The sequence below is a fragment of the Archocentrus centrarchus genome, unplaced genomic scaffold (genome assembly GCF_007364275.1).
Source record: "Archocentrus centrarchus isolate MPI-CPG fArcCen1 unplaced genomic scaffold, fArcCen1 scaffold_30_ctg1, whole genome shotgun sequence".
NCBI lineage: Eukaryota > Metazoa > Chordata > Actinopteri > Cichliformes > Cichlidae > Archocentrus > Archocentrus centrarchus.
The window spans coordinates 1373240-1401054 of record NW_022060259.1 but is presented as its reverse complement, the minus strand read 5'-3'; the positions used below and the strand labels follow the sequence as shown (position 1 = coordinate 1401054).

The window sequence follows — 27815 nt, the reverse complement described above, 5'->3', positions numbered from 1 at the left end:
GTGCAGGGTTGCAGGGTGTAAAACAACGTATTAGACTGAATTAGAAAAATTCTATTGTGAGGTGAAATTAAATATTTCCAAAAACTAGCTCCAGATGAGTCTAATCTCTATTTTTTCAAATAAATTATTTCACGTATTTGTAAATTGAAAATGTGGCACCTGGGGGTAGAGCAAACTGCAACATCATACACAGTAAGTAGAAAATCAACGAGTAAAGCTCTGTTATTACAGTTTATTACTGGGACAGCCCAAACTGTGCTGTACAAACATTTCTATGCAATGGCCAGTGCAAGCCTTCAGGCTCACATGTTAGTGTTGGTATCAGTAGGTTTTCTGTCACAGAAACATCACCGCTCCACTGCTCCGAGTTTAATCCAGCTGCCTTTCAAATACTGACTCTGTTTCTATACAGCAGCATTTTCTCAGTCTACATCCTGAAGTTGTCGCCTTGTGTTTCACAGCTGAAGAGTCACTGGTTATTTATGCAGCCACTACAGCCACGTTTTTCAGGAACTCTCCAAACTGAATTTGCCTAAAGAGCAGCGCTATGTGCTCATTGAGCAATAAAGAGGGTCATTACACAGTAAAAAAAACATTAGAGACCGAGAGAGGACGCTTCGCCTCTCTTTTTTATTTCAGGGCACTAACAGCACAAGCTTTCATCAGCAGCAGCCAATTAAATTATCATCTTTGCTTGAACCTACAGAGGAGTCTTTGTCTCACTGTTTGTACCATAAAATCTAAAAGAGAAAAAATAGACGCCAAAGTGAAATAAACGCGGAGTAAATCATCTTATTTCTGAACTGCATACAAACATGTAAAGTAGGTTTTGGAAGCGATTTCGCAGGAGGCTTCGTGAATACATCGTTAGGTTACCTCGGCAGGTGCACCGAATAATCAAATGTGATTGGTTCCTGCACTCTCTCAGCCACCACTGACCGCCAACCAATTCGGCCGCCGTCGCTGACGTCAGGCTCTCGTGGAGTCCCAGTTTAGTGCGATTCAAACTTTTGTTCGGATGTGTTTGTGAGCGGCGGGGAGAAGTAACCGGGACCCTGCGAGCAGCTCCGGCAGACGCTGAATTTCACATCCCGCCGTCAGGTTACCCGAGCTGGTCGCGTCAGTGCTGCGGGAGGGTTTCACCTGCTTTCTGACCCGAAGACGTCCGGCACAGACCCGACAGCCACCATGTCAGGGTTACCGCTGCAGGTAACGCCAAACCTCCGCTTTTCTCGTCCTTCGGGGCGAGTTTAACGAGTTGATATCACCTGTAGCTCAGGTTAGTTAAAGGCTGCTGTAATGGCTCCGCTGCTTGTCGGACTCGCTGGATTTTCCTGTTTGTCTTGTTTGCGTCTGTCAATATCGCAGACAGTTCCTCGGTCAGTATCGGTACCGCGGACGGCCCGTAATGTTTAACCACGTGAATGAGCCGGTTTCACCCGGAAAGCCCACAGCACCGGAGCCACCGAAACCTCTTCAGCCTGCTGCTGTCCAGGCGGGTCAGCTTCCAGTCTGGATGGTTTCAGTTTGTTCCCACTGAGGTTCACTCTCATTTATTTATTTAAAATAAACGAGTCACCTGTCAGTCAGTCAGGTTCATACAGAATGCTGTACTGTCTGTAACTTCATCTTTAACTCCCAACACCTCCGCCCAGGACACCGAAAAGTTCTTTTGTTTTGATTGACGGAAGGTGTGTCCACTCACAAGAAAAACCAGATGAGTAGATTTAACACAAAGCACAGCCATCCTCAGCAGCTCTCATTAGGACCTGCTACAGCTGGAAGAATGAGTAATGATCAAGTAGTTAGTGTTGCTTAATATTTGTGCTGGGTTCATACTTCAACTTTGCTTTGTTTTGTTATCACCTGCTGTGATACAGCCAGAGAGAGACATGGCAAAGGAGTCTGAGCTGAGGTCTGTGGGAGAAATCTGCACCAGCAGAGATGGTCCTGGGAAAAATAAGCTGTGTATGTCATTGTGACCATTTAAATGAAATCAGGCTTATATAATGATGAGGTGCGAGACCTGCTGGTATGAGAGGAGTGGGCAGCATCTTTTCAGAAGGCGGTGCTGACTTAAATGAAGTGAAACATGAATCACACAGGCTATCTGACCCGAGACTGATTCAAAAAAACAAAAACTTTATTTTTAAAAAGGAACTTTAACAGCTTTATGTGTCGGGATTAAAAAGAAAAGGTTACTTCTATGAAATAATCCACTTCAAATGCTGTATCAGTGTTTCACTGAGCCGGTGTCTCTGCCAGCTGTCTGATATGCACCACCACAGTTATACATCTGGACTCAAGGCAGACTGTATTCAAAATGCAATATTTACCTTTATGCTGCATGCATGTATCAAAGAAAGAAGAGAATATTTGTTTTCTGATGATAATTATGAATATTTGTTGAAATGAATTGACTGGGATTGTTTTCTGATATTATTTGTAGAATGTTTCTGGCTGTTTTTACTTGTGTGGCTGCTTAGTAGCCTACCACTGCAGCACAGATGTGCATCACTGGATAAAGAAATTCTCGGGGTGTTAGAAAACAGAAGCCCCTCACCATTTCATGAAGCCCAACATGATAATGTCATCAAATTGCTCAATTTATATGACCAAGAAAAAAAAACAAAAGAAGATAAGGGAGACTAGATTAGAGTTTGAATTCTGCAGTTTCCAGTTTCTGGAAAATTCTTTATATGATCATTTAGTTATGATAAAGCTTTTTCTTTGCGTTCATAGAATTGCAAATTGCAGCAAAACAAAGCAAAAATAATAATAAGGTATGAAAGAAGAACCAGTTGGTAGCCTCTGGGTCTGACATCAGCTCAGAAGTGCCAAAAACTGCAGTTCCTCCAGTGGGGACTGCAGGCGGCCTCTGAGAGCTCAGGTTAAAGTGCTCAGTCAACAGCATTAAAAAGCATGTTAACAGATTTGGCTGCTGGATGCGTTCCTTTTACATAACAACCGTACGAGGGTGATTTTATTTATTGAACTCATCCGTTCAGATGGACGGAAGATGGTTTTAAAAAAAATCGTCCTTGTACAGCTGACACGGATGCCCCTGGGGTCGCGTTCGGAATGCCATCGGCTGTAAAGTTGTGCCAAATCCCAGAGGTGGCAAAAGTACTGACATTCTGTACTTAAGTAGAAGTACAAGTACTTATGTTAAAAAATACTTTAGTAAAAGTCGAAGTACTGGTTCAACTTCTCTACTTAAGTAAAAGTAAAAAAGTACAGGCTCTGAAATGTACTCAAAGTAAGAAAGTAAAAGTAGTTCTTTGGAGGATGTTTCTACAAGCTATTTGTGTAAAACTAACCGAACCTCATTATATATTATTGTAATAATAGAAAATAATATTACATGAGAATACAAACGTTATTCCAATCTAAATTTTAATCCTAATGAATGCACTCAGCTTGAATCTGTTATGTAGGACACAAACTGTGAAAGGGAATTTAAACACAGCTCTGTTCTCTGTGTCCTCCATAGTAGAGGGTGACTGTGCCTCCACCTAAACACCAACATGAGGATACTCAGGGGTTACAGTGGGATTCAGAAGCTGGAGGAACCCTAAGATCAGCTGTAGTGACTCTGCATGGGGAGAAGAATCACAGCTTTCTATTGTGAGCTGCAGTAAATGATGTTGGTGTGCAGGCTGTGATCAGCTGACCTGCTGCTGCTGCTCTGAGGTTTACTGCTCTGTGTGGATGAACTGAACTCACAAAGATGTAACCCAGTATTTCACAGCTCTCTGAGCTGATCTCCATCCCCTACACTGACAGCATACAGGCTGTAGAAATGTTGGATTCAGTGAATGAATCTCAGCATCAGCAGCTTTGATTCAAACTCATCTCTGCTGCACTGATGTAACCTGTAACTCTGACCATGAACACAGTCTCTGTGCACCAACACAGAGCTTTACTGTAAATACAGTACAACAAACTAACCTATTTATTACACACTAAACTGCAGCATTTTCATAGAATCTTTGAATTACACAAAGTCAGCATACTTCAGTTTATTTTCCAGTCCTTACCTTTAATTCTAACCTCTCTTCTTCCTCTCCTGTCCTCTTTCTCCATCTCTGAGTGAACTTCTCTCTCTTTGCTCTCCCTGAAATACAGCAGCTCTTCTTTTAGCTAGCAGACACACTGTGTGACAAACTGCACACACTTTGTGTGTTTGCTGATATTTGTTGAGCATTTAGAAACGTTGCATTTACCTGCCACACGTTACTCCCTTCATGCTCGCTCCTCTTCAGTAGCGCTAGCTAAGCTGTTTATGTGCCGCAGCGCAACTTACGGACTCGGTCCGGCCCGATTATAGCGCTATAAATGATACATTAATTATATGGGTTTGCGTATTTAATCCCTTTGTACGAGATAAGCCCCGATGATGGAGGATACGCCAGTACGATTGTCTCTTATGTGTTATTATTCCTCCATTTAGGCTCAGATCGTTTGATGTTTGACGGCGCACTGACCGGAAATGCAAACTTCTCTCTGACGTGTCAAAAAGTAACGAGTCTGTTTGAAAATGTAAGAAGTAGAAAGTACCGATACTTGTGTAAAAATGTAGGGAGTAAAAGTAAAAAGTAGTCAGAAAAATAAATACTTAAGTAAAGTACAGATACCTGAAAAATCTACTTAAGTACAGTAACGAAGTATTTGTACTTCGTTACTTCCCACCTCTGCCAAATCCAATAGCCTTTACTCTGCTGGACTTCATCTCTGCTAATTGGAGTCACTGAACTTGACCTCTGAACAGTGTCTGTGCCCTTTGAAGCATTTTTATTTCTATGTCAGTACAGACTTCACCTGTGTGGTTTATGAATGCAGCTTGCTGATAGGCTCCTGGTCATATATGGTCACTTCTGCAGCCTCTGAGTCCGAAACAAACAGGTGATGCCAGGATGGGGCCATCTTTTGCACAGTCTATGAAATGCATGTACAATATTCTGCAAGTTGGATGGTTTCAAAAATATATTAATAGATTTTATTTGCCAATGACCTTCATACCCACTGCAATAAAGAAAGAAGGATCTAAATTGGAATGAACTGATATTTGGCTAAGAGACTGGAAGAGGTGTGGACTGAACCACTACCTTCTGATTAGTAGATGCCCCACTCTACCTCCTGAACCACATCTGCCCTTAAATTAGTATTTGATGTGATTTTTGCCTTTAAAACAGACTTCCCACAGTTCCTCTGTTAACTTAGATGGTTTCCTCATGTAATCCATGTAAGTCAGTGATGTAAAACTGGCTCTATAACGCTGAGATCAGGGCTCTTTGGGGGCTAGATGCCACAGCTCTGTGCAGGATTCCTGGTTCTTCTCGTTCCTGAACATGTTTCTATGAGTGTGCTTTTGATGATGGGGGGGGCCTTGTTGTTCTGCTGCAGAATAAAACTTGGACTAAATGGACACCTCTGTGTTGTTTGAGGCATAACATTAGAAACATGTTAAGTGCCTTAAATGTCAGCACAGTGTGAGGCGGTGTAGAAGCTGGTGTGCATGTGATGAATGAGAGCGATAATACATGTGTGATTTTTGGTGAGCCCAGCAAAAGCTTGGTTTCACGGTGCAGTGTGATCTTTACTTTCTTTACTCTCAGGAGAGCTAACAGTTTCAAAGAAAGCTTCAGTGTTTATAGTGTATTTATTTTAGGTAAAATACTTTGTGTTGGGTTGTAGTTGAATAAAGTCATATAAAGGCATCTGGACTCTTTGTATTCACGTTTTCATAGAAGAATAAATACAGTGAATAATTAACACTGAAAAACATCCTGAAAGTGATAAAGGGAGACTGAAATGTTTACATTTAGTAAAGCTCACTAGATTTTATCCATAAGAGGGAGCCATTGCATCACTTGCTGCTACAGTGTTGCTACAGCTCTGTGCTTTAGTCTAACAGCCTTTGCTCTGTTTCATATTTTTCATTAACTCAGAGTTGAGTTTACATTAGGGGGAAAAGGCTGAATATATAGTTTCGAGTTACGTGTTCTGGTTGGTGGTGATATTCTAAGTTCTTCTCAGTTGCATTGGCCTGTATCTGTGTGCTGGTCTGGGGTGGTTGTGGCTCAGGAGGTAGAGCAGGTCATCTACTAATTGGAAGGTTGGTGGTTCGATCTCTAGCTGTTCCAGTCTGCGTGCCAAAGCATCCTTGGGCAAAATACTGAACTCCATAACACAGTCATGGTAGAAAGAAAGTACAGCCTCTTTCAGTTCTAAGGGTTTATGTATGAAAAAATAATATAAAGTATAAATGAAAAATAATCTGATCCTTAGCAGGTCATAAAATTAGGTAAATACAACACAGGGCATATTATACCTTTTCATTATTTATGTAGGAAAAACTGAGCTAAAATGCAGAAGCAGTGTGTGGAAAAACTAAGTACACCCTCACTGCTTCCACAGGAGTGAAGAGTTTAAGTAGCAGCAAGGAGCTGCTGATCAAACACATCTGATTAAATTAATCAGCAGTGTGAGCATGTCTGTAAAAGCAGAAGCTTTGGCAGTTTGCTGCTCTGGAGCATTCAGGTGTGTGTTTGCAGAAGGCCAAGAAGGAAAGAGATCAACAATCATCTTAGAGCTGCCCATCAATCCGGGAAGGGTTAGAAAGCTGTTTCCAAACACTTTGATGTCCATTGTTCTACACTGAGAGATTATCTGCAAGTGGAAAACATTTGAGACAGATGCCAATCTTCCCAGGAGTGGACTTCCCAACAAATTCACCCTAAACCTGCAGACCCAGACCGTGCAGAAACTGCAAAAAAACCCAGAGCTCCATCTCAGACTCTACAGGCCTCAGTTAGCGTGTTAAAGGTTAAAGTTCATGACAGCACAATTAGAAAAAGGCTGAACAAGTATGGCTGGTGTAGAAAGGCTGCAGGAGAAAGCTGATCTTAGAGCTGCATTTGAAAACAATCAGCTCAGTAGAGGGATGAGGATTTGGGCTCCTTTGAGTCACCGAGTTGACCACAAGCTTCTCTGTGTACCAAAGTATTCTAGAGTGAGGACGTGTGTCTGTAGCTAAAGCTTGGCCCAAATTAAGTAATGCAGCACAGCAATGATCCAAAGCACAGCAGCAAATCTACCAGAGAATGGCTGAAAAAGCAAAAAAAAACCAAAGTGTTGCGATGACCCAGGCAAGAGACTGAAATTGTTTTTTGTCTTGCAGACTGGGAACCTGCAGAATCTGGATCAGTGGGATATTCTTGACCCAGAGTTTCAGCAGCGCTTAGAAGATGCTCGAACACTGCTCAGGCAGCAGATCCAGCGGGAGCTGAAGATCAAGGAGGCGGCCGAGAGGCTACGCCGGGCCGTCACCAACCGCAAGAGTGCGGCCGATGTGGAGGGCCAACTTAAGGCCTCGAGCCGCAAGCTGGAGAAGTTGCACTGGGAGCTGCAGGAGCTCAATGCGAGGTCTATGGCCACAGAGAAAGATGGTGCCATGGGTAACTGAACTTGATGGTCTTTCTCCTTCATGTAGATACTCAGGTTCTATTTAATAGGTTCTATTGCATTTAAACCGAAGATGAGACCATAAAGAAGACAGCTGAACAAGGTCAGCAAAATTCAGACTCAAACCCAGTCCAGTTTCCTAACATGGGTTTGAGTGTTGCTGACTGGTATTCTGGATGTAAAGTCTGTGTCTCATTTGTCAGCATTATTCACCCGTGTTGAGCTTAAGAGAGTGAGATCCTCTTCTCCATGGAAGCAAGCATAAAAACCTTTGAGGTTTGAGGAATAACATCACAGCACAGAACTCATAAAATCTACCGTCATCCCTGCGATTCCCTGTCCAGGTTTCCCAGTTGGGCTGATTGGCATATATACACATAATCACTCTCCGCGGACACCACGTCTACATTTCTTGACCAACACTTTGGTCCATGACGTTGTATCAAATGAGCTGATTTCAATGAAAACTCAATGAAAAATATTTATGTTCTTGACATGATTAACCCTGAACCCTGAACCTCACTGACTCTGGCTAAAAGGTTTATGGCACTCTGTGATGCACATTTTCATGGTCAGCACTTCTGTTTTGGACACTCACACTTATTGCTAACCACTGCCTGACAGTTAATAGAGCAGCACTGCAGTGCTGTCTTTATCAGATTTACACAAAGTGACAGACAGCAATGAGGTGAAAACAGACACAGAGGAGAGAAACAAGCCGACAATAAAAGTGCAGCAGTGATGGCAGTAAAGGATGCTGCAGCACACACAAGCTGCTATGTGTAAAACTGATTGTACTAAAATAGAAAAAAGCACACAGTGGATGACAGCTGGGCTGCACCATTACCCACAGACAGTATCAGTGTTTAGAAATCTATTCTGGTATTATACGGTATTGGTATTAACTATCAGGGTCATAAAATCATGTTATCCGAATAGCTTAATATTGATCTTATTTTGATCCTAACCCATCATATGACCTGTATGCTTTGTTTGCTTTCCATGCAGGTCACTTAGAGGAAGAAGAAAACCAGCCAGGAGAGACGTGTCAGTGGGAAGAGGTCACACCACCGCTGGCCAGTCGAGTTAGGACGCTGAAGAAACAGCTGACCATGGAGACCAAGGTCAAACAGGGTGCTGAGAACATGATCCAGACTTACACTAACGGCTCGTTTAAGGTATAGCACAACAAGGCCCAATTTATACACAGCACACAAATCCTCACGAGTACTGACTTTACACACGTGCTGACTGACTTGTGCGGTAAATTGCTGTTCCAGATCTGCTATATGAGACATTCACATGCAGTAATTGTACATATTAAACCAAAGAATTGCACTGAACTTAAACTACCAAATGCCTTTACAAACACTTCTTCTTTTCCTCTCTGAGGAATGAATAGTTTGTATTTTTGCTAACAAGGTTCTGCGTATCTGGGCGCCCTTCTCTGTAACTATATTTTAAGGAGAAAGGTAAAGATGTTACTTCAAGTTTTAAAGCCTTTACACACTCTAAGATCAAGATTAGGCACGTTATATTTCTGCAGACATTTTGATATATTGGAGCAGGGGACTTATAGCCTGGGCCGGCTAATTATCAGTCTATGAAAGCCAGGGATGGAACTAATACTGTTATGGACTGCGTGTAAACCTTTTTAGACTCAGTTTCCTATATGAACTGGTCATAGAAAGTTCTCTCATCTGTGCTTAATCACAAGAGCCGATGGTGTGCCAAACAATTATCATAATTCAGGTCATCACTGAACGCACACTCTAAACTCCCTCTGCACTGGTGGGGGGAAAATCCTGGACCATTCAGCGTACCTCACAGTGTCTGTTGTTAGTTATGACCCATTCAGATATCTGTTTTGTGTGTGTGTGTGTGTATGTAAAATCATTCTGTTGTAGATTTATTAAGCTGTTCAGCACACAACCAAACCTGACAAAACCTTTCATTCATCGTCTCGGGGCCGGTCCTTTGTCAAGACTGTGAAGTTGCTTTCTTTCTCCTGAGCAGAAGTTCTGTGTTGGTTTTTAATGATCTGTTTTACTTTCCAGGACAGGAAGATGCTGTCTGCAGCCCAGCAGATGTTGCAGGACAGTCGCACTAAAATAGAGCTGCTGCGCTTGCAGATCATCAAAGTCAGTCAAGCCAGAGACGGAGAGCGGGATGCCGTACATGGTAAGTCTTCCCACTCGTACATGCACACTTGTTGTCTAGGCAGCTTTTTCACTGCAAATATCTTATACTGGCAGCTGCAGGTTTGCAGTGTTGGCTCTGAGCATTCAGATGTGTCCTGTGGTCTTGAGTAGCTGGAGTTTGCTCAGGTGTTATGGAGATAAAGAGCTCATCAGTGATGATTAGTGAGCTGTTCTCACCACAGCTGAGCAAACTTCATCTTCTGAAGGAGACCATAAGATGAAAAATGATAGTATTAGTGTTAAAACCCCAAATTATGATCCACTGTGCTTCACTTTTCAGGTGGTGTTTTCATGTTGGCATGTCTCACACCAAACACAATTGTATGCACACAACTGTTTTTCATGAACTGCTTAAATACTGCAGTAATTGATATTTTAGTACAGCGGTGATTACTGGTGGTGGTGGTGACTGTTCTCTGGTCTGATGATGATGATGCCCGAGTCTGACATGTTTCATCTGCATTCAGGCCACCCTGTGGAGATGACCAGTCCCCTCGAGCTGCGGGTAGCTGAACTAATTCACCACATGAAGATCGAATCAGCTGTAGCAGAGGGAGCCAAAAATGTGGTGAAGCAACTGAGCGGGCGTAAAATCCAGGACCGCCGAATACTCGCCGAAGTGGGTACCAGCAGGGTAGTCAACCTCATAGCTGCAACTTACAGGAGCCGTGATGGTTATAAACAATTAGAAGGAACACCTTGAATCCGATTTGAATTCAAGCTGACCTTTGCAGTCCATTGCTGTTGCACATTAAACAAATACGCAGAACTATCCTGGGGAGGCTGTGGCCCAGATGGTAGAGTGGGTCATCTACTAATCAGAAGGTCGCGGATCAATCCCCGGCTCCTCCCATCCATGTGTTGAAGTCTCTTTAGGCAAGATATTAAACCCTGATTTGCCCCAATGCCTTCATCTGAGTTTGTGTGTGAATATTAGATAAAAGTTCTTTATAAGTGTGTGTGTGTGTGTGTGTGTGTGTGTTTGTTTGTGATTGGGTGAATGAGACTTGTAGTAGAAAGTGATTTGGGTGCTCAAATTGAGTAGAAAGGTGCTATATACAAGTACCAGTTTATCATTTGCGCAGTATCACTAAAATTAGAAACATCCTTTCTCAGAGTGATGCTGAAAAGCTCATTCATGCATTTATTACTTCTAGGCTGGACTATTGTAATTCATTATTATCAGGCTGTCCTAAAAGCTCCCTGAAAAGCCTTCAGCTGATCCAAAATGCTGCAGCTAGAGTACTGACAGGGACTAGAAAGAGAGAGCAGATTTCTCCCATATTGGCTTCTCTTCATTGGCTCCCTGTTAAATCTAGAACAGAATTTAAAATCCTTCTCCTCACATACAAGGTCTTGAATAATCAGGCCCCATCTTATCTCAAAGACCTCATAGTACCATATCACCCCAACAGAGCACTTCTCTCTCAGACTGCTGGCTTACTTGTGGTTCCTAGGATACTTCAGAGTAGAATGGGAGGCAGAGCCTTCAGCTTTCAGGCGCCTCTTCTGTGGAACCAGCTCTCAGTTTGGATTAAGCAAACAAACACCCTCTGGCTGTAGCTCAGGAAGTAAAGAAGGTTGGTAGTTCAATCCCTGGCTGCTCCAGTCTAGATGCCAAAGTATCCTTGGGCAAGATACTGAAGCCCAAGTTGCTTCTGATGCATTCATCAGTGTGAATGTTGGATAACAGAAAAAAGTGCTTGTATGAATGGGTGTGAATGTTGTGTAAAGCGCTTTGAGTTCTAATGTAGAGTAGAAAAGTACTACATAAGAACCTGTCCATTTACCATTTATGATGGCCAAAGAAACGTTTAATATAAAAACTCAGTCATACATCAGTGTGTAAATGCTAAATGGACTGGTTCTTATATAGTGCTTTATTCTACTACTCAAAGCACTTTATATAAATGTGTGATAATCCCTTCACAGAATAGTGCAAACTGACTCTAACCCAAATAGACAGAGAAGTGGGAGGCTCTGGTACACAACTGAGCAAAAGGACAACTATGTGTAGTTGATGAATGGCTCACAGATCCCCCGGTCACTTTATGAAATGGTAGTTGGTGTTTAAAGGGAGTAAAACACATAGTAGTTTGAAATCTTTGTACTGTGGACAGTTTCTTGCATGGAATGGCTTTAATTTCTTGGAACAAGAAGAATGAACTTTTCCGAAGACCTTTGAGGCTGTAGTTGAATGCAGATGCTGCTGCAGACACTCAGCTAACCAAATATATTACTTCTGCACCACTGCCTTTAACACAATAAACATACAGGACATGCAAAGTGCTGCTGAAACACACCTGTGTACATATTTAAAAAATATCATTAAGGATTATGGTGATTGATTCCATTCATCACTAATTGTCATTTACAACATTTTTGATCAGTTTAATGTTATTATAGATTAAAAAAAAACTATAAAAACATTTCAAGTTCAACCTTTTGAGTACTGTTAATCTTCCACACTCAGGTGAACTGTCAAATACCATAAATATGGCTCACAGTTAGAGAATAGTTGAAATGCAGATACCGAGTCAGAGCCAAATATGAACATTTGGGTGATGCTGGTCACTGCTCAGGTATCTTGGCAACTTTTAAAGCCCTCTGTATGAAAGAACAGCTTCTACAAATAAGCCCGCTTTGCAGAAATGACTGCATGTTTGATGGTTTTCCTGCTTTATGGAACAGCATTGGGAAAAAAACTTGAGCCAGCCTGTATTTTTGTGTATGGTTGTGCATCCCTCAGGCCCAGGCACGAATGCAGGAGTCATCTCAGAAGGTGGATTTGTTGCGTCTCTCCTTGGAGAGACGTTTAAGTGAGCTGCCTCATGATCATCCCACACGTGCTACCATTAAAGAGGTTTTAATGGCAGGCACCTCACCTTCTCACGGCACTCCAAAGAAACAGTCCCAGGCCCCGTCCTCTTCCTCATCTTCATCTTTCTTCAGACCTGCCAGTCTAACAGGTTGTTAATTTAAATTTTCTGTTTTCTTTTAAAAGCAAATGTTCATAAAGTCATCTTATTAACTAACCTTTCATAATAAAATCTTTTGCATTATTTTACCTCAAGCAACTTTCCATTGAACTCTCATTAGTGTTATTCCAAGTTTGAACTAATGACTGACATATTTTTCCGTAGGTCGTTTAGAAGTGTGTTTGATGGGCTGCCAGGACCTGTTGGAGTCAGTTCCAGGTCGTGCTCATGAGTCCGGTGTCTTGACCACCTCTGGGAGCCTCTCAGACACAAAGTCCCTGAAGGTCCGAGCTGGCCTATCAGTACGCAGTACTAATGGCAAGACAGCCAAGGCTGAAGACCTGTCCTGTAGGTCAACACTCCAATTTTTGTTTGTACTTTTTACTCGCCTTTGTGTCACAGAGTGCACAAATCCAGTAATGCACATTTAAACTAGTGTGTGGTCTCAGAAACAGTGAAATTGCAGATAACTTCAGCTCTGTCAGCTCGGTGGGAAACATTACAGAGCACAGAAACTGCTGAGTCTCACTGATCCTGGGAACAAACACCAACAACAACTACATGTTTGTAGTCTGGCACTGCACTCCAGTCAGTTTCAGAGAGGGCTGCATGGGGGGGCTCAGGTCACTCTTTGCACCACCGAGCCGCATAAAAATGTTATCAACGGGACCAATGACCCACTTATAAACAGGCTCTCCTTAGGGTCTGGGTGCTGATTTAAAAGGGGTCATGCTCAGGGTTGGCCCCCTCTGATCAGGTCTGGGGGTGACCCAGAGCTCTGTAGTATGGACCTAATTCCATAATGCTACTCACCACAGAAAAAAGGTAAAGCAGAAGAAACTTTCCATTCATGAACCACAAAACACCTTCACTGTTGTCCTGGGTGACCTGTCCCTGTGCAGGGACCCTCTAGGTCAGGACAACTCCAGGCCTCAAGAGCCGGTGTCCTGCAGCTTTTAGATGTGTCCCTGATCCAACACACCTGAATCAAATATAGAAGTCATTAGCAGGACTCTGAAGAACTTGACTGCATACTGAGGAGGTAATTCAGCCATTTGATTCAGGTGTGCTGGATCAGGGACACATCTAAAAGCTGCAGGACACCGGCTCTTGAGGCCTGGAGTTGTCCATCCCTGCTCTAGGTGTAACCTCTGAGTCATCTCTCCATCATTCCTGCGCTGCTGACTTGGAGACTCTTAACTATGAGTTATTTCATACTGTATGTTCTGCCCTTAAATGCACTGACTTCCTTCAACATTTCCTAGTCCCTCCCTGAGGAGACACCCTTCCCTGCTCCTTGAGACACTTGATAACATAAATGATATTTCTTATTAGGTAGATGTGCTTGGATACAGTGCTTAACTCATTTATTAGACCATCACCCAGTGTCAGGTTTATGCCACAGCTGCCCTAAATTAACAGTACTGATAAGTACCAAGATCATTTTTATGCTTCTATAATGGTTAATCCAGTATGCACAAGTTCTTTAATCTAAATTATATTTTAAAATATAAAATATAATTATTATTGTTCATGAATTTTCAAATTTATAGTTTTATAAAAAAGCAGAAAAAATAGTAAAGTAGATATTTTTTTTTTTGCTGTTATTTACTTGCATTCCTGAATAGAAACATTAGTTTTAGTGGTTGAATGTTAGGCTTATTTAAGTCCAGTGGGCCGTTTCAAATTTGGTTATAAAAAAATGTGAATTGAATCATTTTTAGCTTTAAACAAGTTTTTGACAGATTTCTAAAATATTAGTTTTCTTGTTTTTATGACGGGTGGTTTAATAGATTTGATAAGTACTGAAATTATGTCAGCTGGCACGGTGTCTGCATCTGTGTTCTTTGTGTTTCAGCTGAGATAAGTGCAGTGCTGAAGGTGGACAACAGGATCGTGGGGCGCACACACTGGAGACAGCTGGGCAAAGAGGCCTGGGGCCAGAGCTTCAGCACTGAACTGGAACGGGTCAGTGGCTTTCACTTCACAAAGCTGCACAAGGATCACTTCAAAACAGCACTAAAACATTATGGCAGCATTAAATGAATTAGGTTTCATACTAAAAGCCCAAGCAGACAGCTCATCCTCTGATAGTGTGATTTGCATGTGCAGCAAAATTGATTGATTGTGTCTTTACCAAGACAAATTCCCTGAAACTTGGTGGAGCGGTAGAGAATGGGCAGTTTTTCAAAATCTTGCTCATGGATAGCCGGGACTCTCAGCTTGGTGGAGAATACGAAAGTGACTTTCATGTCTTAGCATCTCATCTCTGTCACTGCTGGTGACGAGCATCTGTTACCGGCCAGAAAACAAAAACACAAAGCTCTGACTTGCCTTTGATTCTGTGTTAACCTCACACTCCCCTCATTAAATCCCACTGCTAATCCCTTGACATTTGCTATAATCTGGCTTTATCCATACGTGTGCAGTTTAAGGCCTGGGGTCTGCTTATCTGTGTCTCTTGAGGTTTTGAAGGGGAAGTCGCTGATTTTTACACTGTAGATCAGTTCCTGTGAAAACAGTTGTAAGATCTTGTGTGACTCTGGAGCTCGTCATTACAGGAGGACTGCATCATAAACTGGAGATAATGGCTGCTTTGACATGCACATGAGAAGCTACATTAAAGTTGGTTTCTTCCAGTGAGCTGATTTCTTAACTTTCACATTCAAGAGAAACCTGCTTAATTTAATCTGGCCAAACTTGGCTGGTTTCTCCTGGGATTCAGAAATTCATTTTCCAGCTGCCTTTGCATTAAACTTTAGAATATATACAGTTCATGTTGTAAACAATCGAATCATCAGACATGTTGATCAGTCACATTAAAACCACTGACAGATGAAACAAACAATATTAGCAAGCTAGTTACAGTGTTGTACACACTGTATTGCAGCTTGCTGTGTGTGAGTCTGTGTAGCTGCACGTGTGTCCTATCCTGACCCCTGTACTGAAAATGCCTACAGTGGTGATCACAGATCTGGACCATGGAGCAGTGGAAGGAGGTTTGGGCTGCTTTACTAAATCGCATTTTCTTTCCATCTCTAAAAGCCCCCAGGCAACCGCACTCGAACCAGGAACCTACTTGGTGTGATGCAAACTGCTCCATCACTTTTCCGCCCATGTTTCTAGGAAACCTTGGGTCCATTCTTGTGGATATCATTTTGACTTGTATAACAGTTAAACCTTGTTGTGGGGCATGGCAGGGGGTAGAGTGCCTCATCTACTAATCTGATGGTCGGTTCCTGCAGTGCGTGTGATGGATTTAAAAAGTGTTGAAACTGTTGATCTGCTACAGCTTTTGTACCACAGTACACATTTAGAGGTCTTGTGAAGCCCTTAGCAGTTTAAAGCTGCTTTTAGTGTGAAGGAGTGACCTACACAGTGTTAGGCAGGGGGTTTAGTGATGTGGCTGATCGGTCTTAAAGTATTTAAGAGGGAAAGTTTATTAGGGGCTTATATAAGAGTCATTATGTTAATGGGGCCAAATTTAATAATCCACATTCTAAACAAAAATGTAATGAAGAAATATTTGAGTATTAATCTGTGTGTGTGTGTGTGTGTGTGTGTGTGTGTGTGTGTGTGTGTGTGTGTGTGTGTGTGTGTTCGTGTTCTAGTCCAGGGAGCTGGAAATTGCTGTGTACCGGAGAGACTGGCGAGCGTTAAGTGGAGTGAAGTTCTTGCGGCTGGAAGACTTCCTGGATAACCAGCGGCACGGCATGTGTCTCCAGCTGGAGCCTCAGGGCATCCTCTTCATTGAGGTTCTCACTTTCATGTTTACTCTGTTTATTTACCTCTGTCCCATCTCTAGACTGTATATAAAAGATGCACACAGCTACCATTATTCCCCCCCATTGGTTAGAGAAGCTTCAAGCTGAGCTTTTTTCCACAGGTTACAATATAACACGCTTGTAGGTGACTGATGTGATTTGGGGCTATATAAATAAAACTGAACTGAATTGAATTAAAAAAATCTTAATTTATGCTTGGAGCCTAATATGGCTGCTGTTCACTTTTGTACATGTGAAGGGTTCATTACTTTATCATAAAAATAAAGATTTATCCTTCAAGTTTTTCCACTTCTTTGTACGTTCCCTCACATCCGTTCTGATAGTTTCAGCAATCTCCCTCCACCTGGGATTCCTTATGTGCTGATTATTCGTTATGTGGTGGTGATGATTATTAGATCAGGTTATGGCTTGTGTTATGTCATGAGATTTCAGAGGGAAATGTTGCAGTTACAACATGGCATAGATTCTGTATCTGTATCCTGATCAGTTCCTCTGTTCATTTCCAGGTGACGTTTATAAATCCTGTCATCGAGCGTCCCTTCAAGCTCCAAAGACAGAAGAGAATTTTCCCTAAAGAAAAAGGTGGCACCATTTATTAATACTGAATTTTTTCAGATGTTTATTTTAGTTCTTGCTTGTCAGGCAGTTCTAGGATTCTAGGATGCTGGAGTATAGGTGGGTTTCAGAGCGGCATGCAGGGGCAAGCTAAGCAGCATTAATAGGATTTCTTACTGTGTATGGATGCACAAACGTGTATCAGCTGAGTCATAAGCTGATGTGGGCAGGCTCTGATCTGCAGGGTTTGTAGCTGAGCATGACTTTGTGACCTGCCTGAAATCTATAGATGATTGTTTTAAGGCTGAATTTCATCAAACACAACTTATTTTTTGCTGCCAGATGAATGTGCACACAAGGCCTGCTCATATGTGACTGGTCAGTGAATGTGGTGTTCAACCATAAATCTTCTGGTACCAAAAATCTTGCCCCTGGTCTGCAGAATATTCCTATGCCAATATCTTTTTAGAGAATAGGGTTACAGGTATGGCATTTCCAGAGAAAAATATTTTCTCTTTACTTACTAGTTGTTGCATGTTGCAATCTTTCTGTTATGTAGCTCAGGTTTCATTCTCTCGCACCATTCGTGCTCACAGGGAAGGACTTCCTGCGTGCTACCCAGATGAACATGAACTTTGCTGCCTGGGGCCGTTTGATGATGAGCATCCTGCCTCCATGCAACTCCCTGGAGCCCATGAGCCCTCCATTAGCAGGCCCCAATGCTACATCAACCCCTCCACCAGCTCAGTAAGGCTCCCTGTTGTTACCCAGAAATAGCTCTTTGTGACATCTATGAAAGAGTTGGTACAAAAATGACCCAACAGCTTCTCTGCGTAGCTCTCCATCGTGGCCAGAGGCTGTTTTTCTAGCTGCTCATTTTATCAGAGACCAGGCAGAGTGACTCGACTGGGAAGGCTGAACGCAACATTATCACTGGACTGTATTTGGAGTGGTTATGTAATAGTTTTTAAGGCTATAAAATGGCAGCCCAGCCCAAGCCTGATATACAGTATCTCCTGTTCCTTTGTGCCCCACTGTTCAAAAAAATGAAAGGGGGAACACACACACACACACACACACACACACACACACACACACACACACACACACACACACACACACACACACACACACACACACCATCCATCTTGCTGCCCCAAATACTCAAACTTAGCAAGTGGAATAATTCGCCACTGAAAACGGTTAAAACACTGTTTTACTGTTATTCTGGAATCCTTTTAAAGGGAAAGCAGAACACACAGAGGTAATGCTGGCTGTGATTTCAAATCTGCATATCATTGGAATAAAATAGAAAAGATGTGAAAATGAAGAGAACAGCCTGTAAGACAAAATACAGCACAGTACATCTCAAACAATTTGAATATTGTGAAAATTATGTTTTGAAGTTAAACTTTCATATATATATTTATTACATGTAAAGTAAAATATTTCAAGCATTTGTTTTTTTTTTTTTAATTGCGATTATTATGACTTAGCTCAGAAATCCAGTATCTACATTTGCTGTTATGGGAATACTGTAGCCAGCTGCCAGTGAGTAGGTGTCATGTGCTGCGTCCTGCACGCTTAAGTTAAGCTGCACACTCGACTAAACCACACCAAGTATTTTAGGTGATGGTTGGAGGTGTAAAACATCCTAATGCTGCAGTGTGTGAGAAAGGACAGCGGTGGAGAACATCCTAAACTGATTCTCACATTCTCTGTAAAATTGATTTACAGGCATTTTAAAACACACTTTTATGTTAACAATCATGAAAAGCTCCGTCTTATTTACAGTTTTTCTCAACTGCTTCATTGTAGCAGGAAAAAAAATCCTGCTGTTGAGTGAAGATGAAAGCTTCTGATAGCAGGAGCACCTCCAAAATAGCCCCCAGCACTTAACTTCAGCTACAGAAATGTGCAGTGCATGTCCACAGTGTGCTCTGTGCAGGCCACACCTGAGAAACAGCAGGAACACAAACAGAAACAGCCTGTATACACACAGATTAGTTACAGTCTGTTTTTGCAGGGCTCGTTAGACCAACTGCATAAAAACTGTTTTCAGATGTTTAAAGAGAAAAAAATATTTGTGGAACATTTTGAGACTGCGTCCATTCTTTATTTCTTTGCCTCCACCAAGGAGGTAATGTTTTTTTTGGTAGTTTTATTTAATATATTTATTTCTTGTTTCTAAAGCTGCTGTGTGGTTTGGTTTGAAACTGTGTTTCAGTGTAATCTGACCCAAATCTACACAAAGAGCTTTTAGTGTAATGTACTTACATTTATTTAACATGTAGCACTTTTCTAGTCTGACCATTTTAAGCGCTTTTAACCATTCATTCATTCATACTCGTACACTTAAAGCACTCTACCTTACATCCATGGCCAGTTTAGAAACAGCAGTTAAACTAGTATACATGCCTTTGGACTGTGGGAGGAAACCCACTCAGACACGAGGAGAGCATGTGGGCTCCACACAGGGGAACCCCAGCTGGGGTTCAAACCACTGTGAGACAACAGCGTTACCCACTCTACCACCATGAGCTTTGATCAAAAAAAAATCATAAAACCTTACCTGATTTAATTTTGACGGCTCTCTTGCTCCAGGTCATCTTGGGTGTAAACATACAGCTGCTGTTTTTAAATCTCTCCCCTCTCACCACCAACCTCACTCTGCAGTTTCAACACAGAATTAAAACGTGTTCAGAGAACAGACCTGAACTTTGTGTGGAGGATCATCACTGCTGATCACTGGGGATAACTGAACAAATTTTACTTGAGTTCACAGCTGACAAGCCTGCAGGCAGCATGTCAGCTGAGGAAAATGCTTGTCATTCGTTTCCACTTCCACTGGCTCGTGCATCATGAATTTGCCCTCCAGGGATTAAGACGTGGAGTGGAGTTCAACTGTAACGTCTTGAGCTACGCGAGGGAGAACATTCGGTGGAAGCTTAACTGCCACTGTGTGGCTTCTCATGGGACAATTAAGACAGAGGAGCTCTTTGGCCAGACGAGCACAGCCGTCATTTATGAGCACCACTTTATCCAGTTTGTGAAAATGAGAATCAACTTGACAGACTGGTCCTTTGACACACTGTAAAAACTCGAGTTCACATCACAAAGGCACAAGTGTAAGAGGACATAACAGGACTTCTTTGGAGTGATGCAAAAACATGACAGCCATGCTGAAAATAGCCCAGAATTTCACAGTAAGACTTATATGGACCAGTTCTAAGGTTGATCTGATTTCTCTCTGTTTCGGTCACCTTGTATTAGGTAATGTTGCTCTTTCCCATAAAGTGCTTGTAGTATTATTTAGTTATGTTTAAGAATTTATTTATTCCTGTCAGTTTTTTAAGAAACTAATGGCAGAATAAACTGTGCTTTTTTTTTTCTTCTTTATTTCTTTAAGCGAACCTGCTGTAATGAGTCTGAATTTTGCTGAAGAACCGTCAGGCAAATCTCCACATCACATCAGAAAGACCAGTAAAGACTCTCCACTGGTAAGCTTCCTGTCTGAGTGACAAATGAATATGGACACTAGATACTTTGTATAATATTTACAAAACAATAACTATCCCTGTCCTCCAAGGATGAGGATGTTTGTTAGGAGGATTATTCAAAAAGTTAGGGATAGATTTGAATAAAAATGTTTAGAGGTGGGGCATGGTCCAATTTGGATGTGATTGGCTCTGCTGGAGGTTTCTTCCTGTTAAAAGGGAGTTTTTTTTTCCTTCCCAAGGGGTTTGACTGTTGTTTTTTTTTTTCTGTAATTATTGTAGAGTCTTTACCTTACAATATAAAGGCTCTGACTGCTCTTGTTTTTCAAATGATTCAATTTATGTCGGTTCTTCTGTTTCTGTCTTGCTGAAAAACCAGTCGTCCGATGAGAACAAGAGCCCAAAGCCCAAAAGACAGCCCTCTGTTCATCCACCTACACAGTAAGTCATGTTCAGTTTTACTGTTTGGATTTATTTGGATTGATAAGGCCGTTTTTGGGCTCTCTCAGATGACCCACACCATGAAAATGTTTTGTGTAACAGGATAAGTGAAAATAAAAGTTCTGTGTAGATCCCGAACGTTGGTGTCTTCAGCCACTGTTAATTTTCATCCAGATGGAAGGTTCTCTTCTCAGTAACATAAATGCTTTATGTTTGTGTCTCTCTCCTTTGCAAAGCTAGATTTTCTGGATTTTTCTGAACCTTTCAGCAGCTGAACATGTGCACTTCTGTGTTCTCATACAGGAAAAATAAAGGGCTTCAGATGGAAGACTTCAAGTGTATTTCAGTCCTAGGGAGAGGTCACTTTGGAAAGGTATACATCTAATTTTCTTTCTTGTATTTGTAAGAATTTAAAAGCAGATTACAATTTTACACATATTACAATACAATTATTACAGATCTTTAATTGACAAAGCTACAAACATCAAACATCCTTCATGTTTCCTGTAATTGACACAAGGTGCTGCTGACTGAGTATAAGAAGTCGGGTAAACTGTACGCCATCAAAGCCCTGAAGAAAGGCGACATTGTGGCGCGTGATGAAGTTGACAGGTATGTAATCTTCTTATTTTCACCACCATCATTTGTTCCTACTGAGAATTTGTGTAGGATGGAGCTTTAAGCCATGTTCTTCTCCCGGTGCTGGACAGAATAGTTTTTGACTGTTCTCCCAAATGTTTTCAGTCCAAGTCATTAGTTATAAAAATGACAGAGATTTAAACCTTTCCTCTGGGTAGTTTGTTTTTAAATTTTATAAAATTTTGTTGGCCTGTTTTAATCAGTTAGCACTGACTAGTGATGCAGAGGCAGGTAAATTCTTCTAAATGATAATTTTAGAGTTGTCATAAAAAGCATTTTACCAAATCTCATCTTTTTCACTATCTCCAAGAATTAGTGGCAGGTAACTGACAGGAAACTCTTCATTTTAACTGTTTAGTTAAAACTCCTCCTCCTCTCCCAGCTGCTCCCTTTAGGGGCTGCCCACACCTGATCATCTGCTTCCACGTCACCCTATCCCAGCATCCTCCTCTGTCACACCAACCCTCTCCATGTCCTTCACCTCCTAGACCTCCTCTGAGGTCTTCCTTTTTTCCTCCTGCCCTCCTGGCAGCTCCATATTCAACATCATCCAGTATATCATCCATCCCTCCTCTGCACATGTCCAAAACATCTCAGCCTTCCCTCTCTAACTTTGTCTCTTAACTTTGACTCAAATCTTGTCCATCCTGGTCACTCCCAATGAAGATCTTAACATCTCCAGCTCCCGTCTTTGTGTCAGTGCCACTGCCTCCAAACTATCCATCACAGCAGGTCTCACTACCATCTTGTAAACCTTCCCTTTCCCTCTGGCTGCTCTCCTTCTGTCACAAATCACCCCTGACACTTGCCTCCACCCACTCCACCCTGCCTGCACTCTCTTCTTCACTGATGATTGATTTTGATGGTTGATCCCAGTATCTAAACTCATCCACCTTCACTATCTCTGCCACCTTTTTCTCTGCCTCCCTGTCATTCTCACTCACTCACTCACTTACACACACACACACACACACACACGCACGCACACACACACACACACACACACACACACACACACACACACACACACACACACGCACGCACACACACACACCTCTTTGCCGTGCACCTATATTCCTGTCTACTTTGTTCATCTCCCTGACTAAATGACTTTTTCTTTGGCTGTATTTTCTCATTCCACCACCCAGAGCCTGTTTCAGCTCCTTCCTGAACTCTGTGCATATTTCCACCTTGCATCTCTGCCTTCTCTTGCTTCCTCTTTTTGAGTTCCACAGTCATCCTACAGACTCCCATTTGAGACTGCCTGGCTACAGTCTCCCTGCCACCACCTTGCAGTCTCCTATCTCTTTCAGATTGTACCTTCTGCGGTCGACCTGTGTGCACCTTCCTCCACTCTTATGACACCCTACAGTATGCTCCTCCCTCTTTTTGAAACATGCGTTCACCAGAGCCATACAGATGATATTGAAACACATCTCATGCAGTCATAAAGTTACTGTTTGGAAAAGAGGACGGCTAAAAAATGTACCCACTGATTCAGTGGAATTGTTCCCATTCAAAACTTGGCTGTGCAGAATGGGCAGATTGCACATTGTGCCTTTTCTATCTGAACTACATGAGTGACTGACTGATGGAGGAAATCCAAGACAAATTAATAAAAAAAAAAGTATAAACATGGACCCTGTGTTCTCTGTGAGAACCGTTTTTATGTTTTAGACCACCTGTGTAGTGAAATTTTGCAAGAGTTGGAGCTTTTGGCAAGTTCTTCAATTTTCATACTACTTCAGAGGTCTGAGGGTTTAAAGTTAGAATCACAGGTTCTAAGTAATTATCAATCTAATAATTAATAATTACTTGACTCTTCCATGGTGTGGCTTTTGTCCTGTCTCTCTCTGCTCCCTTTTCTTTCCCCTCACCCCCGACCAGCCACGGGGTGCTCTGCTGGAGTCACAGAATAAAATAAAGAGCTAGATATGATCAGAATATCATTAACTGTCAGAGGTAATCCATGAGATCTCTGCCTCTGCTGCTTTGTTTGCTAAGGTACTCTGAGGTACTCTATTTTTCTTTCATATAGATTAAACTGCACAGGTCTTAAATACATTAAATGGTGATAGATATAAATATGCCACCTCTACGAATGCATCTGTGTGGTTGTTCTCAGCCTCATGTGTGAAAAGAGGATCTTCGAAGTGATCAACGCCTCTCGTCATCCGTTCTTGGTGAACCTGTACGGCTGCTTCCAGACCGAAGACCACGTGTGCTTTGTGATGGCCTACTCGCCCGGAGGAGACCTCATGACACACATTCACACCAGCATCTTCAGTGAGAGTCAGGCTCGGTGAGCACACGTTTTTCTCTGTAAAACACTCAGCTACAGTGCAGGACGGTGGTGTCATTTCCACCACCCCCCCGCGCCCCCCGAAGCCTGTTTCTAACTGTTAGTGGGAAGGAAAAACTCCCTTCTGTCACCAAGTGCTTGCTCATAGGGGTCATCAGCTTGTTGGGGTTTCTCTGTATTATCGTAGGGTCTTTACCTTACAGTATAAAGCACCTTGAGGCGATAGTTGTGATTTGGTGCGATATAAGTAGAATTAAATTGAATTGTTTTTCTAGGTTTTACTCCTCATGCGTGCTGATGGGTCTCGAGTTTCTCCACCAAAACAAGATAGTTTACAGGTGAGTCTTTTCAAGCTGTTTTATTACTTCATCTTCATATCTACGAGCTGCATGTCAGGAGCGTGCAGCATTATTTTTTCTGTTTGCGTGTTTGTGTCTTCCAGGGACCTGAAGCTGGACAATCTGTTAATGGATGCAGATGGTTTCGTAAGGATAGCAGATTTTGGCTTGTGCAAAGAAGGTGAGCAAACTTTAAAAAAAAATTTTTTTAATTTCAGTTTCATAAGTTCATAAGAAAACTCTGTGATGTAATCTTTGTGTCTTCAGTTTTTGTGTTTTGCTAAATTTTGTCAGGGATTCCATGTCATGGCTTGCACAGACTTGAAATATGAACACTTATTTCAGTAGTTTTCTATTGTAATTGATTGATGAAGTTTATATGAGCACCACTGTGTAAGTAAAGCTGTACTGTGTGTAGGAATGGGCCACGGGGATCGTACGTCAACATTTTGTGGCACACCAGAGTTCCTGGCTCCAGAAGTGCTAACAGACAGCACCTACACCCGCAGTGTGGACTGGTGGGGGCTTGGGGTCCTCATCTACGAGATGCTGGTGGGGGAGGTCAGTGTAAACCACAGACTGTATTACAGATGGACCATGTCACATAGTTGCAGGGTATGTCCACCTTCACATTCTGTGTCTGATGTAGCCCCCAAACGTTTCCAGTAACTGTTGATCAGTGCTGCACATCACCTCAGAGAAATCGTTCCTCATTCCTCCGTACAGAACGGCTTAAACACGGGAATCTTTGTGGGATTCCTCACATGAGCTGCTTGCTTAGCTCACTTGGCTGTTCCCTTCCCTGCAAAATTCCAAATTCCTTGCTCCACCGGTGGGAAAATACATCCTGGTCCAGATACAGCAAACAAACCAAAAACAGGATATTACCACCACCACGTTTCAGAGCTGGATAAAGTTTCTGGGTGGTGTATTTAGACCAAACATGAAGCAAATACAGTTGGTGGAGTGTTTTTGGACCATTTCACAACCCACACATATTTACCCCTAACAACCACTGAGTGAACTACAGTTAGTCCATAATTTGTTGGACAGGGACACAATCCTTATAATTTTGCTTCTGTACACCACAACAGTGGATTAAAGAAATGTATTAAATCTGATTTTAGTGCAGACTTTCAGCTTTAATTCAAAGTGTTTAACAACAAATTTGCATTAACTGGTTAAATTAGTTTAGCTGTGATTCTTAAACTTTTTAAAATTAAAATTATATTTAAGGATTGTTTTTAGTACTTGGACAACATTGACTGCTTGCTGTCTAGATCCCAGGGATACCACCAAATACTGCATTCCTTCCCCTGATTGTCTGTGGGCCTCTCTCCATCACTTTTGTATTTAATAAATGAAAAGCACACTGTATTGGGTTGAGATCATGTGACTGGCTTGGCTGTTGAAGAATATTGCATTTTGCAGCATTTGGCTGAATCTGAGCAGAGAGTATAGTCCTGCACATTTCACAGTTCATCCTGCTGCTTCTATCAGCAATCGCATCATCAATAAACACAAGTGGCCCGGCTCCAGGGTTCGAAGATCAGGGTTTACAACATTTGGTGTGTGTGTGTGTGTGGGGTGTCAGAATTTTGGATTTTTGGTTGATATGCTGTCTCTCTCTCTCCATTAAACTAAACCTACCATAAAATGAGACTGTTCATTTCTTTATAACCGAGCAAACTCACAAATTCAGCAGGGATTAAATAATTATTTCCCCCATTGTTGACCTTCCTACTATGTAATGTAACCACAGAATTTGTGGTTATTAAATCAAATTCCACATATGAAGAACAGTATAAAGTTAATGCAGCTCTGTTCTTTTTTCAGTCTCCTTTCCCCGGTGATGATGAGGAAGAAGTGTTTGACAGCATTGTCAATGATGATGTGCGCTACCCTCGCTTCCTTTCTCCTGACGCTGCAGCCCTCATTCAGAAGGTTGGTCCCCAGCCTAATGACTCAGGAGTCTCCATAGCAGGCATCTCATGATCTCTTCAGTTCTATTCACACCTTTTAACAATGGAGTGAATGATATTCAAAATCTGTCTGTTGAGCTTATCGCTGCATTTGAATTACATTGACATGCTAAACCACCGGGCCCCTTTCCCCTCCTGTGTTTCAGCTGCTGCAGAAAGATCCTGAGCTGAGACTGGGAGCAGGAGAGGAGGACGCCTCGGAGATCAAAAGACACAAATTCTTTCAGGTCAGTATCCAATTATCATAACACTTCAATTTAGAAGTCACCTAGAGAGGAAAAGATGAACGCAAAAACCAACAAAACTTTTTAACTGCCCCACAGAGTCAGCTAAATGTAGCAGTCAGAGATTGATCCAAAATCATCAGTTCAGTTTAATTTTATTTATATAGCATCAAACTAACAAATTGTGAGCCTGTGATCAGAGTGAATCTCCAGTGTAAAGAATATAAAATGGTGGTAATGTGAGTTTGCTTACTAGAACGTGCTAATAAAGAGATGATTTATCAAAGCCAGTAAACACTGCATTACAGGAACCCTAGTGCACTGACACATATGCATGAATAATTTTCTCCAGTTCAGCCAAGGCGACCATGTCTTAATTTATAAATGCTCAGTGGACAGCTGCTTCTGAAAACCAGACTGAAAAGGGACAAAAATCACAAAAAAAATCTGATTTTCTACAGCTTTTTCTAAGAATTTGCTAACAAATGGCAATCTTGAAATATGCCAAAAAATGACCAACAGAGCTGGCATCTAGATTAGGTTCCTTTAGTAAAGGAGGTACCTCAGCAGGTTTTGAAACCTTGCCTCAGGAACTGTTGATCATAGAGAGCAACACTGGATCAATGCTGGCTCATCATAGGACAGAACGAGGTAACACCTCTAACGAGTGTCAGTAAAAGATGAAAGCACGTGAAATGTCTTTTTATTAGAGTAAGATGAAAGCATTTAACAGGACAACTGCTATTGTGTGCTAACAGGAAATGGACTGGGATGCTCTCCTGGCCAAGAAGGTGAAGCCGCCGTTCCTGCCGGTCATTCGAGCGCCACAGGATGTCAGTAACTTTGATGAAGAATTCACTCGGCTCAAACCAGTCCTCACGCTCCCGCGAACACCCTGCACCCTCACTGCCGAGCAACAGCAAATCTTTGCAGACTTTGACTTCTCTTTCATTAGTTGACCACAGGGATTCAAACTCTGCCGTACTCACCGTGCAGCTCTTCTGACTGAGGAGCAGAAGCTGAGAAACGACATCACCTCTGTGGCCAGTTTACTCCAGCACACTACTAAGTCCTTCAGATATCACTCTCTGCTTAGCTGAGATTTGATTTCATCATACAGAAGTTACTTTTAGCAGCTGTGTTTTTGCCAAATTGATTTTGATGTTTTTTCATTAAGCATTAGGAGTAAAATATATTTACTGTGTGCAACAATGTCTCTGAAAAGTAGCACAAAATCCAAAGTACTAACCTGTAAATATTTGTGATCTTAATGAAAATTCAGCTGACTGCAAAAAGCACTGAATGTACCTTTCCATGTATCATTTTAAGTGTATCTGGAACCTGTTTGTTAAATGCTGAAAATGGTCGAGATGCTTACTTCTGCTATAGATATTTACCCACTCATG

At 41.9% G+C, this 27815-nt stretch overlaps 1 protein-coding gene across 1 annotated transcript; it reads left to right on the top strand.

The window, feature by feature from the left end:
* The first annotated feature begins 1026 nt into the window (after nt 1–1026).
* pkn3 (protein kinase N3) lies at nt 1027–27801 on the top strand. Its single transcript, XM_030723983.1, has 22 exons — nt 1027–1209; nt 7184–7460; nt 8476–8645; nt 9525–9648; nt 10136–10287; nt 12418–12637; nt 12812–12994; nt 14505–14614; nt 16258–16401; nt 16938–17013; nt 17583–17733; nt 20396–20486; nt 20863–20924; nt 21228–21297; nt 21445–21536; nt 23689–23865; nt 24141–24203; nt 24308–24384; nt 24622–24764; nt 26040–26147; nt 26332–26412; nt 27168–27801. The coding sequence occupies exons 1-22, from the start codon at nt 1189–1191 to the stop codon at nt 27366–27368; spliced, it is 2793 nt and encodes a 930-aa protein (XP_030579843.1). The 5' UTR covers nt 1027–1188; the 3' UTR covers nt 27369–27801.
* Nucleotides 27802–27815: the final 14 nt, after the last annotated feature.